Source organism: Hyperolius riggenbachi, chromosome 5 (genome assembly GCF_040937935.1).
Source record: "Hyperolius riggenbachi isolate aHypRig1 chromosome 5, aHypRig1.pri, whole genome shotgun sequence".
Lineage (NCBI taxonomy): Eukaryota > Metazoa > Chordata > Amphibia > Anura > Hyperoliidae > Hyperolius > Hyperolius riggenbachi.
The window spans coordinates 446,052,641-446,071,991 of NC_090650.1; the positions used below are offsets into that span (position 1 = coordinate 446,052,641).

General features: G+C 48.7%; 1 protein-coding gene across 1 annotated transcript; it reads right to left on the reverse strand.

Annotated features, from left to right (window-relative positions):
* Positions 1 to 2,306: 2,306 nt before the first annotated feature.
* On the reverse strand, positions 2,307 to 14,259 carry LOC137519265 (E3 ubiquitin/ISG15 ligase TRIM25-like). The gene is made up of 2 exons (XM_068238162.1): positions 14,203 to 14,259; positions 2,307 to 4,615 (listed from the first exon to the last, which is right to left on the reverse strand). The coding sequence occupies exons 1-2, from the start codon at positions 14,222 to 14,224 to the stop codon at positions 2,928 to 2,930; spliced, it is 1,710 nt and encodes a 569-aa protein (XP_068094263.1). The 5' UTR covers positions 14,225 to 14,259; the 3' UTR covers positions 2,307 to 2,927.
* Between the last annotated feature and the right edge of the window lie 5,092 nt (positions 14,260 to 19,351).

The following is a 19,351-nucleotide window of genomic DNA, read 5'->3' on the forward strand; positions in this document are numbered from 1 at the left end:
CATTTTTTAATTGGTCCTATAGGGGTTAGAGGGGCGGAGCTAACCCAGTAGTATGCCGACATGGAGATGCACCAGGAAAGGAAAATTACAAGGTAAGTATCAATTTTCCTGTATACTACTTCTCCCGAGTACGGCGATACCACATGTGTGGCAGTTTTTTGCACCCTAACTGCGCTAAGGGGCTTAAAGTCCAATGAGTACCTTTAGGATTTCACAGGTCATTTTGCGGCATTTGATTTCCAGACTACTCCTCACGGTTTAGGGCCCCTAAAATGCCAGGGCAGTATAGGAACCCCACAAATGACCCCATTTTAGAAAGAAGACACCCCAAGGTATTCTGTTAGGACTATGGTGAGTTCATAGAAGATTTTATTTTTCGTCACAAGTTAGCGGAAAGTGACACTTTGTGGAAAAAAAACAATACAAATCAATTTCCGCTACCGTGACAAAAAAAAAAAATCTTCTATGAACTCACCATACTCCTAAACCGTGAGGAGTAGTCTTGAAACCAAATGTCGCAAAATGACCTGTGAAATCCTAAACGTACTCATTGGACTTTGGGCCCCTTAGCGCAGTTAGGCTGCAAAAAAGTGCCACACATGTGGTATTGCCGTACTCAGTAGTCAGTAGAAGTAGTATAATGTGTTTTGGGGTGTATTTTTACACATACCCCTGCTGAGTGTGAGAAAGATCTCTGTAAATGGACAATTGTGTGTAAAAAAAAAATCAAACAATTGTCATTTACAGAGATATTTCTCCCACCCAGCATGGGTATGTGTAAAAATACACCCCAAAACACATTATACTACTTCTCCTGAGTACGGCAATACCACATGTGTGGCACTTTTTTGCAGCCTAACTGCGCTAAGGGGTCTAAAGTCCAATGAGCACCTTTAGGCTTTACAGGGGTGCTTACAATTTAGCACCCCCCAAAATGTCAGGACAGTAAACACACCCCACAAATGACCCCATTTTGGAAAGTAGACACTTCAAGGTATTCAGAGAGGGGCATGGTGAGTCCGTGGCAGATTTCATTTTTTTTTTGTCGCAAGTTAGAAGAAATGGAAACTTTTTTTTTTTTTGTCACAAAGTGTCATTTTCCGCTAACTTGTGACAAAAAAATAATATCTTCTATGAACTCACTATGCCTCTCAGTGAATACTTTGGGATGTCTTCTTTCCAAAATGGGGTGTTGCAGTTACTGGAGGCTGTTGACCTTGCCACTGAGAGCAGAACCTTCTAAGCACAGAGTCTAAGTGACCACGGGTCTTCACCCACGACCCCTTGAGGGGGAAGCAGGACCACAACCCCAGGAGGGGGTAGTGGAACTTTGCTGCCTAGTGTCCACCAGTTGGCGCTTAAGAAGATTCAACAGTGACTCGGAGAACAGATGATACTGCGTTGTAGAGCAAGTAACCAGTGCGAGGTACAGAATCAGCAGGCAGAAGAGTAGTCAGATGGTCCGGGATCAGGGCAGGCGGAGTTCAGTCAGAAGCGGGTAACAAGCAGAGGTCGAGGCCGGCAGAGTTCAAGCAATACGGGTAAAAGCCAAGGAGTCAGGAAAGGCGGAGTTCAATCGTAGTCAGGATAAGCCAAGGTTCGGTAACAGGAAGTCAATCAGTAATCAGACGAGCAGCGTAACAGGTACCACAAGCTGCACAAACAGACAGCACTGAACTGACAAACAGATGGGGTTTAAATAGGGCCTTTGGCGCCGATTGATACGCATCGCGCATGCGTACAGCGGTACGTCTTACTACGCGCATGCGTACATGCAACACTATTATATTGCGCATGCGTATTATTGTCCGCAATGCCCCGCGCAGATACGGCCAGAGATGCGCGTGCGCGAGAATACGTACGCGTCACGCCGTACGGCGTTACACCCTGGTACAGACAGGTCAAATGGCGCGAGCAGAAGCCCGATTTGCAACAGGCCTGACGGAAGCTTGGTGAGTATAACATGGGGTCATTTGGGGGGTATTTATACTATCCTGGAATTCTAGCCCCTCATGAAACATGACAGGTGGTCAGAATAGTCAGAGATGCTTGAAAATGGGAAAATTCACTTTTTGCACCATAGTTTGTAAATGCTATAAGTTTTACCCAAACCAATAAATATAGGCTGAATGGTTTTTTTTTAATCAAAAACATGTTTGTCCACATTTTTCGTGCTGCATGTATACAGAAATTATACTTTATTTGAAAAATGTCAGAACAAAAAGTTAAAAAAATCATTTTTTTGACAAAATTCATGTCTTTTTTGATGAATATAATAAAAAGTAAAACTCGCAGCAGCAATCAAATAGCACCAAAAGAAAGCTTTATTAGTGACAAGAAAAGGAGCCAAAATTCATTTAGGTGGTAGGTTGTATAAGCGAGCAATAAACCGTGAAAGCTGCAGTGGTCTGAATGGAAAAAAAGTGCCTGGTAAAGCCCACGGTCCTCAAGTGGTTAACATGTATAAATACATCAGAGGGCAATATAATAGCTTGGCGGATGAGCTTTTTGTCCCTAAGTCTTCTCAAAGGACTACAGGACATGATCTGCGCATGGAGGAAAAACGTTTTAGCCATTTATTTAGGAAAGGGTTCTTTACAGTAAGAGTGATTAAGATGTGGAATGCATTGCCACAGGAAGTACTTATGGCAAACTCTATACCTGCATTTAAAGGGGGCTTAGATGCTTTCCTTGCACTGAATGACATCCATGGCTACAATTACTAGGTAAGGCCTAATGATGTTGATCCAGGGATTTTATCTGATTGTCATCTGGAGTCGGGAAGGAATTTTTCCCTTTTGGGGCTAATTGGACCATGCCTTGTAAGGGTTTTTTCGCCTGGGAAATCAGAGATAGCTAGCAAGTATTTGTGAGATAAAAAGCTAATCACAATCCTCTCCCTGTGATGTCACCAGTGGGCGGAGCTCTCACTTCCCCTGACTCCCCCCAGATATCTTTATACAACCTTCCCATACACATAGCCCAGCATGGAGGGGCTCAGTGAAGGTGGCAGTGAAGGTGTGGAGGTGTCTGATGGGGTCACACAGGGCATAAAAGGAGACCTGCCCAGCCTCATAATCCAGATATATCCTGACTCTATCACTGGGGATCCCATCAGGTAACTCAATCTCTTCCCTGTCATGTATCACTAAGTACAGATCATCCCCCCTGTACAAACCCCAGGACTTGTTATTCTCTCCAATCAGTGACTGCTCTCCCCTCCTGGCCATACTGGGGTAACACATCCCAACTCTCCAGCTGTCTGATCTCCCAACATCCACTTCCCAGTAATGTCGCCCTGAGGAGAAACTCCGGCTGCTCAACACCTGAGGATAGTAAAATCTCTCTGGTGTTACTGGGCGGTTCTGCACTGTAGGTGACCAGGATGCAGTTTTCCTGTCATCTGATATATGTAGCCAATTACTAGCTGTGTTTACATCCAGTAATATGTCTGCATACACTGGCAGCCCTGATGTTTGCTGTGCAGCCCCAATATGTGTCCCCCCAGCCTGGCGCTGTGTGTGTTGTGCGGTGGGGGAGGGTTGGGGGCGTGGCCTGGATAGTGGGGGCATGGCCTGTGTGTCTTTATGTTTCTGCACAATTACTCCAGACAGGATATCAGCCAGTCCTGTGTGTAATGTATGTGAGATGCCGGCCACATCCAGATCCCTTCCATCATGGAGCTGCTTATCATGTCTGTCCTCCGTGTCACACAAGTCACCTGTGTGTGATTCCTGTAAGACAGTCAGTGGATCAGTCATGTTACACAGCTCCTCAATGTGACGCATCTTCCTGGACAGCTCCTCCTTTATCTCCAGCCGTCTGATGATGTCATCATAGGATTGTGACATCATCTCTGCCTGCCTTGTGATGTCACTCAGGACTCTCTTCTCCAGCTCCTCCAGCCGTCTCCTGAGATCACTAAACAGGGCAGTGACTCTCTCTGTCTCACCAGCTGCTTTTTCTTGTGCTTTTCTCCTGCCTTCCTCCAGACTCTGGACTCTTTTCTCAGCCTCCTCTTTCTCTGCCATCAGTGTCTGCAGATCATTTCTCAGCTTCTTCTTCTTCTCCTCAGAGGCCTCCTGCAGTGACATCACCTTATGTCCTACATGTCCCCCGAACACACAGCAGGACACACAGACACAGGCAGCGTCCTCAGTGCAGTAATACTTCAGTATTTCCTTATGGACGGAGCATTTCCTGGTCTCCGGGGAGGTGGTGGGGGCACATAAGACGTGTTCTGGTGCCTTGCTGTGGACTCTCAGGTGATTATCACACATAGAAGCGTCACAGTGCAGACAGGACATAACAGCAGGTACAGGAGAATGGATACAGTAAGTACAGTGGACTCCGGATGCCTCCTGATCTGGCTGAGTAGACAGGAAACGCTCTGCTATGTTCCTCAGAGCGATGTTTGTCTGCAATCCAGGCCGCTCCTTGAACCTCTTTCTACATTCAGGACAGAAATAACCTGCAGACCCCTCCTGTGAGTCCAGCACACGATCAATACAGACCCGGCAGAAGTTGTGACCACATCTCAGGCTTACAGGATCTGTATAAATGGCCAGACAGATGGGACACTCCAGCTCCTCGCTCAGATCAGCAGACGCCATCACTGCAGTAGGGGAGGAGAAATGAAAGTGAAAGCTTTACAATGCAGTATAACCAGTACACTCATTATTGCACAGGGTGAGCAGAGCTATTGCGTCACAGTTATGGAAACAGGAACTTTGAATTAACCCCTGCACAGCTAGTTTATTTAAAGAGAACCCAAGGTGGTTTCTAAGAAGGATATCCGCACACAGAGGCTGGGATGCCTATACTGCCCAGCCTCTGTTGCTATGTAGTGCTCCCCCTGCGCTCTGCTATGCCCCCATAAATCACAGCCGCGCTGTCGACACGCAGCAGGCTGTGTTTACCTATGTAGTGTCACTCTTCACTCTCGCTGCTCCCCCGCCTCGTACACAGCTCCGCTCCGGTCCCCGCCCACGTCCCTTCCATCCCCGCTGATTGGATTGGGATCCTGGGGGGGGGTTCCACGTGGCGATCCTGGATAAGTGCTAAATGCGGCGCAGGGCAAACATTTTTGCGGTGAATTAGTTGGCAAAACCCTGCAAATCCTGGCATGTGAAAGCGAATGCAGATTTGCTGGAGCTATGCCTCAGTTAATAAGCTAATTAGGCCTCATCTGCTAAGCCAGGTATTTAAGGGTTCACTTGGTGATTGATGCACATACCCTTTTTGCAAAATGTTGTTTGTTTCTTTCTTCTGGAGGCAGGTGGTGGATGACCCTCTCTAAGCGCTGTCTGCAGCCTGCTTCCCCATTGGGGTGTGGAGCTGTAGAGTCACACCTGAGCTTTACCTGGCTTGGGGTGACCTCTGTTCCACTCCCCCCCTTCGTAGTGCTCCCAAGTTGCGCACATTTGGCCTGGCATAATAATGCACTTGGACGCAGTACGAAATAAGGTAGGTCCTATCCTTTGGGAGGCGGGTGGGGGCAGATCTCTCTGGCGGTGGCAGCGCTTGGGGGGGGGGGGGCGCCTGCACTTCTCAGCCTCCCCCCGGGGGGCGGCTGCAGGGTCTCTGAGCAGTGAGGGTGCTTGGAGTGCCCTGTTGGCCCCCCTTTTCCTGGGATCCTGGGGGGGCCTCCACGTGGCGATCCTGGATAAGTGCTAAATGCTGCGCAAACTAATCCCCCGCAGGGCAAACATTTTACGGTGAATTAGTTGGCAAAACCCTGCAAATCCTGGCATGTGAAAGCGAATGCAGATTTGCTGGAGCTATGCCTCAGTTAATAAGCTAATTAGGCCTCATCTGCTAAGCCAGGTATTTAAGGGTTCACTTGGTATTGATGCACACACCCTTTTTGCAAAATGGGGACCGGAACTATGCAGGAGGCGGGGGAGCGGCGAGACTGACACTACATAGGTAAACACAGCCCGCTGTGACATGCTGCATGTCGACAGCGCGGCTGTGATTTATGGGGGCATAGCAGAGCGCAGGGGGAGCCTGGGGGGACACTACATAGCAACAGAGGCTGGGCTGTATAGGCAGACCCAGCCTCTTAGAACCCACCTCCGGTTCTCTTTAAAAAAAATGGATTGTAAAAATCTTTTGTATTTGTAAGCCTGAGATTCTAGCGGAACTGCTCATCACAGGCAATAGTGAGGGGGTTTTCCTCATTCAGCTATATACTGGCGGGGGAGCGGCTGTGTGCAGAGCGATTGCCTAAGGCCGGGTTCACATTAGTGTTCCAGGTCCGGCTTCCCCGGACCCGGAACGCTCCGTACACAGCGGATGGTGAATGGATACATTGTTAATCAATGTATCCATTTACACTTGTGCGCCGTCCGGATCCGGGAACGCAGCTCCGGGACAGTCCGGCTTTTTTTCCAACATGCGCTATTTTTCAGTCCGTCCCGGTGCGGCTGCGGACCCGGGCCGGATCCTGACCCTTCGCATGCGGCGATGCTGTGCAATGGGAAACGGATGTTTCTCATCACACTGGCAATAGGACCGGATGCTTCCAGCACCGGTCCTATGCCACTTGGGGGGCCCGGACTACACGCCGGTATCCCCCATGCTTGCGGTGCCTTTCTGGCACTGCAATGTATCTAGTTCCGGCTACTTTATTGTAGTCGGAACTGATACATGCATCCGGCGCAACTTGTGGCCACCGCAGAGACCCGTACGGTCTCTTTGCGGCCCCCGGACCCAGACCCCTGGACACTTGCGGACTCGAACCGCAAGTGTGAATGGGGCCTAACACAGCGGTTCTCAAAGTGGGAGCTGCAGCGCCCTTGTGCACCACGGACACTTCCCAGGGGCGCCGCGCTCTGCCCTGCTGTGTGTTTATACAGGTAGGATTTTTAGACGGCATGTTTTTTTTTTTTTTTTTCAGAGAAAAAAAACCTTTGAGATCAAATATGTGGAGCTCTGATTGGTCCGCTGCTGCCTCCTGTGAGTGGATACAGTAGAGTGTATTGTATCCGCACACAGTAGAGAGCAGCGGACCAATGAGAGCCCCACATCGCTGTGAGTCGGGGCAGAGCACAGCAATCGGCGGCCATGTTTGACAAAAAAAAAAAAAAAAATGCGCCGTCAAAAAAATCCTACGAGTAGAGCCAACCGTGCCACTTATGGACTCTGCCTACCTTCTCCAGCCAGTGCAAAGTAAGCATCCTCACCTGCCCCTGGGGCGGGAAGGAGAAGGTCGGGGGAGCACGGGTAGCATGGTAAAGGGCCGCACACATATTTCTAACGGTTGGGGGGGGGGGGGGGGGATATGGTGATACTCTCAGGCCCCACACATGATAACAATAACAATAATATTTTTATAACGTTTTTCTCCCTGGAGACTCAAAGCGATGTGACCTGCGTTATACAGTCTTAAAAGGAGAAGAGGTGAGCTTTTAGCCTTTTTTTAAACCTGTCCAGAGAAGAAGCATCCCCCAGTTACCTGACAGGGGGAGGGGTTCCTCTAAAGGTGGCCACTAACATTCCAATTTCTATTGAAAAATCGTTTGAGCGATCAGAAATTCGGATCGGATTGGTTGTAAATAATCTCTGTTGATGGGCGCAAACAATTACAAACGATTATTAAAAGCAGTCGTCCGATTGGATTTTCGTAGAACCAAAATTTGGATTTTCTTGTTGGTTGTGACAGATAGAGAGCAAATATTGGTTCGTTGATGGTGTAGTGAACGATTTCACTTCCAATCAGAATTTCTGATCGCTCAAACGATTTTTCGCTAGAAATGGGATCATTAGTGGCCACCTTAAGGCCCCACAGGTGTTGTTTCCTGGTGAGGGAAGTGATTGCTCTCGGGCTACACATGTGATGTTACTGGAGGAGGGGCTGTGTAATTCTTTTGCCCTCTGACTGTTGTGGGAAATGTGACTGTAATGATGACCACCGTGTATGTGTGGGGGTGACGAGTGGTTCTGAAGGATAAATGTGCCTTTTCTGTGAGGTAGAGAGGGGCTTGTGATGGGGGATAGTGTGTGGTAGGGCTGTGTGTAATGTAACTGGCGATGCTGTTTGTTGTGGGGGAATTATTGCGGATAGTGACACTGATCAGGAAGGATCCTCTCTCGTGGTTGAAGTGCGTGTGGGGGGGGGAGGGGGTGTCTGTCAGACGCAGTGGGGGAGCGACAGTAGATCGATACCCCATAGGGGTGCCTCAAAACATTTTCAAAATCGCCAAGGGTGCCTTCACCCGGAAAAGTTTGAGAACCTCTGGCCTAACAAGCTGTGCATAGAGGCCAGACCAGTAACCCAGCAATGCCCACTGTGCGATCCGGGCTGGGATAATGAGGATTGTGTGGTCTGGGATTAGATATAAGGTCAGCTCAAGGCAAAGACCCAGAGCTCTGCCAGCTTATGGAGATCCCGGTATGGGTAAACCAGCCGGCAGAGGCAGGCCCGGTCCGCACATGATGCCAAGTGAGGAGACTTCCTCAGGCGGCAGAAGTCTGGGGACAGCGCCAGGTGGAAACAGGAAGGGAAGAGAGTGTCTGGCGAACCTATACTGGGGGCAACTGTACCTGGCAAACCTACACTGGGGGCAACTGTACGTGGCCAACCTATACTGGGGGCAACTGTACCTGGCCAACCTATACTGGGGGCAACTGTACCTGGCTAACCTATACTGGGGGCAACTGTACCTAGCTAACCTATACTGGGGGCAACTGTACCTGGCTAACCTATACTGGGGGCAACTGTACCTGGCCAAACTATACTGGGGGCAACTGTACCTGGCCAACCTATACTGGGGGCAACTGTACCTGGCCAACCTATACTGGGGGCAACTGTACCATGCCAACCTATACTGGGGACAACTGTACCTGGCCAACCTATACTGGGGGCAACTATACCTGGCCAACCTATACTGGGGGCAACTGTACCTGGCTAACCTATACTGGGGGCAACTATACCTGGCCAACCTATACTGGGGGCAACTGTACCTGGCTACCTGTACTGGGGGCAACTGTACCTGGCTAACCTATACTGGGGCAACTGTACCTGGCTAACCTATACTGGGGGCAACTGTACCTGGCTAACCTATACTGGGGGCAACTGTACCTGGCTAACCTATACTGGGGGCAACTGTACCTAGCTACCTTTACTGGGGGAACTGTACCTGGCTAACCTAAACTGGGGGCAACTGTACCTGGCTAACCTATACTGGGGGCAACTGTACCTGGCCAACCTATACTGGGGACAACTGTACCTGGCCAACCTATACTGGGGACAACTGTACCTGGCCAACCTATACTGGGGGCAACTGTACCTGGCTAACCTATACTGGGGGCAACTGTACCTGGCTAACCTATACTGGGGGCAACTGTACCTGGCTAACCTATACTGGGGGCAACTATACCTGGCTAACTTATATTAGGAGCAACTGTACCTGGCTAACCTATACTGGGGGCAACTGTACCTGGCTAACCTGCAGTGGTGTGAAAAACTATTTGCCCCCTTCCTGATTTCTTATTCTTTTGCATGTTTGTCACACTTAAATGTTTCTGCTCATCAAAAACCGTTAACTATTAGTCAAAGATAACATAATTGAACACAAAATGCAGTTTTAAATGACGGTTTTTATTATTTAGCGAGAAAAAAAACTCCAAATCTACATGGCCCTGTGTGAAAAAGTGATTGCCCCCCATGTTAAAAAATAACTTAACTGTGGTTTATCACACCTGAGTTCAATTTCTGTAGTCACCCCCAGACCTGATTACTGCCACACCTGTTTCAATCAAGAAATCACTTAAATAGGAGCTATCTGACACAGAGAAGTAGACCAAAAGCACCTCAAAAGCTAGACATCATGCCAAGATCCAAAGAAATTCAGGAACAAATGAGAAAACAAAAATAATTGAGATCTATCAGTCTGGTAAAGGTAATAAAGCTATTTCTAAAGCTTTGGGACTCCAGCAAACCACAGTGAGAGCAATTATCCACAAATGGCAAAAACATGGACCAGTGATGAACCTTCCCAGGAGTGGCCGGCCGGCCGGCCGACCAAAATTACCCCAAGAGCGCAGAGAAAACTCATCCGAGAGGCCACAAAAGACCCCAGGACAACATCTAAAGAACTGCAGGCCTCACTTGCCTCAATTAAGGTCAGTGTTCACGACTCCACCATAAGAAAGAGACTGGGCAAAAACGGCCTGCATGGCAGATATCCAAGGCGCAAACCACTTTTAAGCAAAAAGAACATTAAGGCTCGTCTCAATTTTGCTAAAAAACATCTCAATGATTGCCAAGACGTTTGGGAAAATACCTTGTGGACCGACGAGACAAAAGTTGAACTTCTTGGAAGGTGCGTGTCCCGTTACATCTGGCGTAGAAGTAACACAGCATTTCAGCAAAAGAACAGCACACCAACAGTAAAATATGGTGGTGGTAGTGTGATGGTCTGGGGTTGTTTTGCTGCTTCAGGACCTGGAAGGCTTGCTGTGATAGATGGAAACATGAATTCTACTGTCTACCAAAAAATCCTGAAGGAGAATGTCCGGCCATCTGTTCGTCAACTCAAGCTGAAGTGATCTTTGGTGCTGCAGCAGGACAATGACCCAAAACACACCAGCAAATTCACCTCTGAATGGCTGAAGAAAAACAAAATGAAGACTTTGGAGAGGCCTAGTCAAAGCCCTGACCTGAATCCTATTGAGATGTTGTGGCAGGACCTTAAAAGGCGGTTCATGCTAGAAAACCCTCAAATAAAGCTGAATTACAACAATTCTGCAAAGATGAGTGGGCCAAAATTCCTCCAGAGCGCTGTAAAAGACTCGTTGCAAGTTATCGCAAACGCTTGATTGCAGTTATTGCTGCTAAGGGTGGCCCAACCAGTTATTAGGTTCAGGGGGCAATTTCTTTTTCACACAGGGCCATGTAGGTTTTGAGTTTTTTTTCCTCACTAAATAATAAAAACCATCATTTAAAACTGCACTTTGTGTTCAATTATGTTATCTTTGACTAATAGTTAACGGTTTTTGATGAACAGAAACATTTAAGTGTGAAAAACATGCAAAAGAATAAGAAATTAGGAAGGGGGCAAATAGTTTTTCACACCACTGTATACTGGGAGCAACTGTACCTGGCCAACCTATACTGGGGGCAATAGTACCTGGCTAACCTATACTGGGGGCAACTGTACCTAGCTAACCTATACTGGGGGCAACTGTACCTGGCCAACCTATACTGGGGACAACTGTACCTGGCCAACCTATACTGGGGGCAACTGTACCTGGCCAACCTATACTGGGGGCAACTGTACCTGGCTAACCTATACTGGGGGCAACTGTACCTAGCTAACCTATACTGGGGGCAACTGTACCTGGCCAACCTATACTGGGGACAACTGTACCTGGCCAACCTATACTGGGGGCAACTGTACCTGGCTAACCTATACTGGGGGCAACTGTACCTGGCCAACCTATACTGGGGGAACTGTACCTGGCTAACCTATACTGGGGGCAACTGTACCTGGCTAACCTATACTGGGGGCAATAGTACCTGGCCAACCTATACTGGGGACAACTGTACCTGGCCAACCTATACTGGGGGCAACTGTACCTGGCTAACCTATACTGGGGGCAACTGTACCTGGCCAACCTATACTGGGGGAACTGTACCTGGCTAACCTATACTGGGGGCAACTGTACCTGGCTAACCTATACTGGGGGCAATAGTACCTGGCTAACCTATACTGGGGGCAATAGTACCTGGCTACCTACCGTCTTTCCCCGAATATAAGACACTGTCTTATATTCTTTTTGGGGAGGAAATGTGTGCTAGGGCTTATTTTTGGGGGTGGGAGGGGCTAGACGCTTTGTGTATGGGCAGGTGCGTGGTCTCTTACCGCACCTCCCTTGTGGCTGCGTCCCCCTCCGTTCCTGGTAATTCCTCCGGTGGCAGCGGCATTGTAATGGATCTGTGAGGGCGCCCTTTGACCTTTACTCAGTACGCCAGGCCGGCTCTGTGCTGGCGCTCTCTTCCTGTCATCATGTGCGCCCGGCAGATGCGTCCCAGGCGCACATTGATTAATCAATGTGCGCCTGGGACGCATCTGCCGGGCGCACATGATGACAGGAAGAGAGCGCCAGCGCAGAGCCGGCCTGGCGTACTGAGTGAAGGTCAAAGGGCGCCCTCACAGATCCATTACAATGCCGCTGCCACCGGAGGAATTACCAGGAACGGAGGGGGACGCAGCCACAAGGGAGGTGCGGTAAGAGTCCACGCACCTCCCCATACACACAGCGCCCCCCCCCAGCTAGGCCTTATTTTCGGGGTAGGCCTTATATTTCATGCATGCTTGAAATATAAGGGAGGCCTTACTTTCGGGGTAGGTCTTAAATTAGGGGAAAGACGGTATACTGAGGGTGTTTTTTGGGGGGTGCACTGCAGCTAAAACGTGCGGTGCAAATTGGTCAGGTGCTGTGCGATCATTCCAATTTGGGGAAGGGGGAGGAGGAGCACATCCTCATAAGTTTGCCTGGGTAGAGACCAGCTAATACAGCGTTCACACTGATTGGGATATGTCGTCGCTTTATAAATCTATAATAATTGGTTGCTGTGAGTTACTGTCCTCTGTTCTTAGCTCCAAATACATGTTCCCTTGTGGGATAGGCCCCTACAGCACTAAAACATAACTTTTATTTGTTCTAGATAAACTATAAAATATATGTGGGCAGCAAAACGATTTTTTGTAAACAAACAGACCGTGTTGGTATGTTTCTCACCAAGACATTTGTGTCATGGTTGGGTATAATGTTAAGGGGAGAGCAGAGGGAACATAGGTGCTCTTAGATCTAGTGTATGGGGGCGGATTCAGACAGATCTTTTTTTTTTGGGGGGGGGGGGGGGGGGGGAGGGGAAATCGGGCAGATCTGGTGTATGAGGGGGATCGAAAGGACCATAATGCAGAAAAATACGAGTTCTTGCAAGGTCTTGTAGTACCAAAAATCTTTATTGACACAAATAGGTTCATAAAAAGTCTCTGTAAGGAGCTCCTTGTCTGTACAAATAGTCATCCAAATCAGGGATATAACAATCAGTAGCAGTATAGGCTTATTGCAATAAATAAATATTTATTGCTGAATGCATTGCCTATACTACTACTGATTGTTATATCCCTGTTTTGGATGACTATTTGTACAGACAAGGAGCTCCTTACAGAGACTTTTTATGAACCTATTTGCATTTGTGTCAATAAAGATTTTTGATTCTTTTTCTGAATTATGGACGGTCCTTTCTATTTACACATAAAGATCATTGAGGGTAAAGTGGATCACCACAAAAAGGGCTCAAAGGTTTTTTTGCCTTTTTCCTTTGTAAAAAAAAAAAGTATACTCCCAATTATATTACTACTGTATGAGGGGGATTGGGCAGATCTGGTGTATGGGGGAATTGGGCAGATCTGGTGTATGAGGGGGATTGGGCAGATCTGGTGTATGAGGGGGATTGGGCAGATCTGGTGTATGGGGGAATTGGGCAGATCTGGTGTATGAGGGGGATTGGGCAGATCTGGTGTATGAGGGGGATTGGGCAGATCTGGTGTATGGGGGAATTGGGCAGATCTGATGTATGGGGGGTGATCGGCAGATCTGGTGTATGGGGCATACATATGAAATCGGCGCCGGTAGACTTGGGGGCAGGATACAGCGGTATATAGCTGATCCTGCTTCTGCACAAGTCCGGCCGATTTAATTACTATTCCCCCTCCAGGCCGACATGGATAGTGGGGGAATTATTGTGTTTTTTAAGCAACCTCGGCTGAACGCTGCTCAATTGTGATTCCTATTGTAGTCTATGGTGGCGCCCAAATGTAGCAGCGCCCAAATGCACTGCTCCGCTTATATGGGGAAATTGGGCAGATCTGGTGTATTGGGAGGGGGTGTGGATCATACAGGGTATATGGGGCAGATCTGGGGGAGGAGGGGTGGTGTGATCGGCTCCCCGGGGGCAGATCTTAGAGAGGGGTAGATCTGGAGTGGGAGGGGCAGATCTGGAGTGGGAGGAGCAGATCTGGGGTGGGAGGGGCACGGCTGGTGTATGGGTGGTCGGATCGGTGTGATCGGCTCCCCAGGGAGGGGGGGGAGGGCAGGACGGGCCGGCGGAGGGGCTCCCGGTCTCGGGTCACACATCTCCTATAAGCGGTCAGTGAATAGAGGTGCCCCGATATCGCCACTCACGCCGGATCTCCCGATCACTCATCTTCCCTGCCGAGCTCCCGCGCCGTGTTCAACCAGATCCCGCCCCCGATGACGCAACGCCGCCTGATTGGGCCATCCACCCGCCTCTATACCGAGGGGAGCTAAGCCCCGCCCACAGCACTACATAGAGAGGAAAGGCAGCGCATGCGTAAAAGTGATTGCAGGAAGAGGAGTTTCGCGAAAGCGAGGCTTGGATGATGTTGCTGTGACGCGGGGAAACCTCGTCACATCACGTGACACGGAGCCCAGCTGATTGTGGCCACGTGTCGGAGGCTCTTCCCCGCCCGTCACACAGAGGTGGAGGGAGGGGCGTGGCGTGCAGAGACGTGGTCATACTGAAGCCTAGAGATGCGAAGTTCGGATCTTTTAAATGATCCGGATGATTCGAATCGGATCATTGAAAAGATCCGGATCTTTGATCCGAATCTCGGATAATTTTACTAGGGAAGCATGCGGGGGTGAAATGACTAGCAGGACAGGAGAAGGGGAGGGGGGTGGACACACAGAGAAGGGGAGAAGATGGACAGAGGGCAGGGAGTGGACAGAGAAGGGAGGAGGGACGAGCAGAGAGCAGAAATGTTTGTTTGCACACAATACCCACATGCTGCAATCATGCTTTACATATATTTCACCTATATGTTCATCTGTATACTCCCAACTCCCATTCCCCAAAGCATTCCCAGAAGTAAAGTGCAGCTGTTTAGAGCAGTGCAGGAGGATCATGGGCGTCCACACATATGGCAAAACCGGGCATCTGCCCGACCCTGGCCGCCCGCTGCCCCCCCCCCCCCCCCCCCCTGGCTGCGTGCCCGTGCAGCCAGCAGGAGGGGAGCAGCGCAGAGAAGAGGGAGAGCTATGGGCACAGTGGGGAAGGGCGGACGTCTCCCCCCCCCTTCCCTCACCTTAGGGGGCTCCCCCTCGCTGTCCCCTCCAGAACGAAGTGTGCAGCGGCTGGGCAGCGGGCGGAACTTACCTCGTCTCGCTCCTGCGCCGGAAGTTCTGGTGGAGTAGCGGCTAATCCATCCGGTGCGTGCGACGAGACGAGGTAAGTTCCGCCAGCTGCCCAGCCGCTGCACACTTCGTTCTGGAGGGGAGAGCGAGGGAGGGAGAGCCCCCTAAGGTGAGTGCACATATACCCCTGCCTACATATACTGGGACATATACCCCTGGCTATATATACTGGGCACATATACCCCTGCCTACATATACTGGGCACATATACCCCTGGCTACATATACTGGGCACATATACCCCTGGCTATATATACTGGGCACATATACCCCTGCCTACATATACTGGGCACATATACCCCTGCCTACATATACTGGGCACATATACCCCTGCCTACATATACTGGGCACATATACCCCTGGCTATATATACTGGGCACATATACCCCTGGCTATATATACTGGGCACATATACCCCTGCCTACATATACTGGGCACATATACCCCTGCCTACATATACTGGGCACATATCCCGCTGCCTACATATACTGGGCACATATACCCCTGCCTACATATACTGGGCACATATACCCCTGCCTACATATACTGGGCACATATACCGCTGCCTACATATACTGGGCACATATACCCCTGACTACATGTATTGGGCATATATACCCCTGGCTATAATATACTGGGCACATATACCCCTGCCTACATATACTGGGCACATATACCCCTGACTACATATACCCCTGACTACATATACTGGGCACATATACCCCTGACTACATATACTGGGCACATATACCCCTGGCTACCTGTTCTGGGGACATCTCTACCCCTGGCTACCAGTTCTGGGGACATCTATACCGCTGGCCACCTATTCTGGGGACACTTATAGACCTGGGGCTACCTATTTTTGGGGAAGCACTGCTGTCAGATTGAGTGTATTTTGGGGAACTGCTGCCAGGTGAGAGGTGTCTACATATTAAGGGGTCATTCTGCCTATTTATGTGAAAAGCTGTCTATTTATGTGCCTCATGACTGCTGAATTTGTCTTGTTGCGGGCCTCATGGTTACTGACTTTGTCTTGTTGGGGGCCTCATGATATGTTGGGGGCCTCAAGATTGCTGAATTTGTCTTGTTGGGGGCCTCATGATTGCTGAATTTGTCTTGTTGGGGGCCTCATGATTGCTGAATTTGTCTTGTTGGGGGCCTCATGATTGCTGAATTTGTCTTGTTGGGGGTCACATGATTGCTAACTGCGAGACTATGGGAAAAGCTGAATCATCATCATATGAGACAATAGCATTAAACCTACTTTTTCCGCTTTTTAAAACAGAAAATGAAACTGGGAGGTTCTAAAAAAAATTGAATACATTTTTTAGGAGTAGGATGGATGAAATTGTTTATCTTCACAGTTTATTTTCAACTTGGATTTTCCATAATGTTCACGTATGAGTTAAAACGTTTGTATTTAGTTTAAATTGCTGTTGGCACTTTGTGATAGTAAAGTGACTTTGCAGTTTGGGCACTCGACCTCCAAAAGGTTCGCCACCACTGGCCTAATCTAATGTCCCACCATTGCTTAGTTCATGTAAACTTGTCTCCACCCACGACCACACCCACATTCTGGTTCATGACCACACCCATTTTTCGGCGCGGCGCGCGTATGACGTAGCCCCATTTTTTGCCGCGCTACGCGCACCTCACAACACCATCCCAGATTTGCGGCGCTCCCCCCTTTTTGCCCCCCCTGGAAAATGTTATGCGGACGCCCATGATGAGGATCATATTGCCCTGCAATCACAGTGCCTGCCCTGTCCTAGCCCAGCATGCTGCCTGTAACGTTACTGAGCTGTGCCAAAAGTTTCCAATGTGTTCACTGTGCACAACTACGGAACAGGCAGCCTATAATGAGCAGCACATTATAGCCAGTATGTGTGCTCTACACATATCTGGCAGTGGCACCGATGTCCCCTCTCTCTCATCTACCTGTCTCCCTGCAAGGCTAACTCCCATCCAACAGAGCGATCCATCTCTGCTCTGCTTCCAGGACCCCGCTGCCCGCTGAGAGGGGGGCGTGTCGCTCCTGGCCCCGCCCCCTTTGCGATCCGAATCACTCATTTTGATGATTCGGATGATTCGACTCACAAAATAGATTCGGATCAAAGATCCGAATCGTTCATGATCCGGACAACACTAAAGCCTATAAAGAGTTCTGCAGCTACATGTGGCTGTAATATCCAACAGCAGAGTCATATTTCCTGTAACTGGAAATCTCGCATGTGAGGCCATGTGGCGGAATCTGGAGCTCGGCTCTGATCCCTCCATAGATATTGTCCTCCCTCCTGAGGAGATGGCTCTGCAGGCCAGCTGTTTGATGACCCTAAACACTGCGCATCAGCAGGACACGTGGCGCCACCTCTGGCCTCATCGGATTTCTGGTGACCACGTTCCCTCAACTTCGCAAAGTCGGATCCCCTCCGCTGGACTCCTACAGCTCTCCAGACAGAGGGGTCACCGGAGCCACTTCTGGAGAACCGATCAGCTGGGTCGCTGGGGCCGTGGAGGCGAATCGCAAATTGAAAAGCAAAATCGCCCACTACGCAATCGCCTTGATTTATTACATGATCAGGAAGCCTCAGTCAGCCGTGACGCAAGAGATCGATCGTCACTATGCAGCTTTATATGCAGCAGTGTATAAGAATGCTGCTCCTCAACTCCTGAGAAGAAAAGAACTAGATTCCCCTAATATTTGGTAGTTATTAGCTAAGAGTCGTGGCTAATATATGGCTAGAGACACCTGAATCAGTGAAAAAATCTTTATTCAAAACCAGCTCATAAGGTAAAAACAATTAAAAACAGGCAGCCAGACCTGGTACACAGGCCCCTGAATAACAAAAATACATAATTGAGTCAAATGTGCAATATATCATAAAAGAGGTCAATAGTTCTCCTGGGTACTTTGTGATAAATATAGTGACAGTGTCCAAAAATTATGTATAAAAAGTATAAACTAGAGACATCTGTTTCACAAATCCATATCCCAGGAGAAGCATATGATGAAATGTACAAACATATAAAATCTCCTATACGAATTCCCTGCTCAACACAAAGTGCAAATGCTAATATTCTAGTGCTATACTGGATAATAAAATATCATGGAAGGTCCACAATACTATGGTGAAAAGCCTATAAATATGTAAATACAAAGCATCAATACAAAATCAATTTGGTTGTCAAAAAAGACATAGTGAGGAGGGGGAGTGTAAAAGAACCAAGCAGGACACCAATTGAAATACCTAGTGAAGGGATGCAAACTGCTGAAATATGGGTGCAAAGAATCAAAAAGATAAGGACCCAGCAAGTACCAAGATAAAATGAGTAGGAGAGCAAGTGAAAGAAGATGGCAGCAATCCGCATGCCAAAAGGATTCAAGGATGTGACAAGGATGGCAGAGAACAAGCACAAGACTCACCCAATGAATAAGTAGATGGACACAGGAATGGCTGCACAGCGCTACCCACGCTGCCCCACTAGTTCCGCCGAAGCTGCCAAGGGACGATTTGAAAACGGAAGCTGGCGCAGTTAAAATACTTCCCTAGACGCGGCCGCGTCATAGGCTAGCCCCCACGTGCCGTCATTACGTCAGCACGTGCGGCCAGCCAAGCGTGCATTGAAACGCATGAAAACTAAATGATACGCATGAAAAGCCCTATGGGCGCCATCTAGTGGGCAAATAATATATCACATGTAATTTCCAATGCTGAAACAGTAACGCTCATGAATAGAGAGTTTAGCCGCCACCCAGTGGAGAAAGATAAGTATACATACAATTTTAAAAAAGAAAAAAGATTTAACACAGACCCAAAATATCTCAAGAACATACACGGGCATCTGGAGCATATATGAATATATTCATAGAGATTTCAGAGAGATAGGCATGATTATGCAAATTCTAAGGCATATTTTTGGAAACATAAGAACAACATGCGAGGCAAAAATTTCCCTAGGAAACCCAATAAACCACGAAAGCCTAAACGTCCAACACCTACCCCATTAGCACCTCAGGAAAGACGTGGAGAGCCAACCCCTAGGGATGATATCTCGGATTCTAGTGAATGGACAGAGTCTGATGTTGAAGGTAGTGCACTTCATCACTTGGGGAGACT

What these genes read in the sequence shown, in the direction of transcription:
- LOC137519265 (XM_068238162.1), bottom strand. Translation starts at nt 14,224, where the DNA reads ATGAGTGATCGGGAGATCCGGC. An exon ending in GAGTGATCGGGAGATCCGGC is followed by an intron (nt 4,616 to 14,202) that starts GTGAGTGGCGAT and finishes CCCCTACTGCAG; the next exon opens with TGATGGCGTCTGCTGATCTG.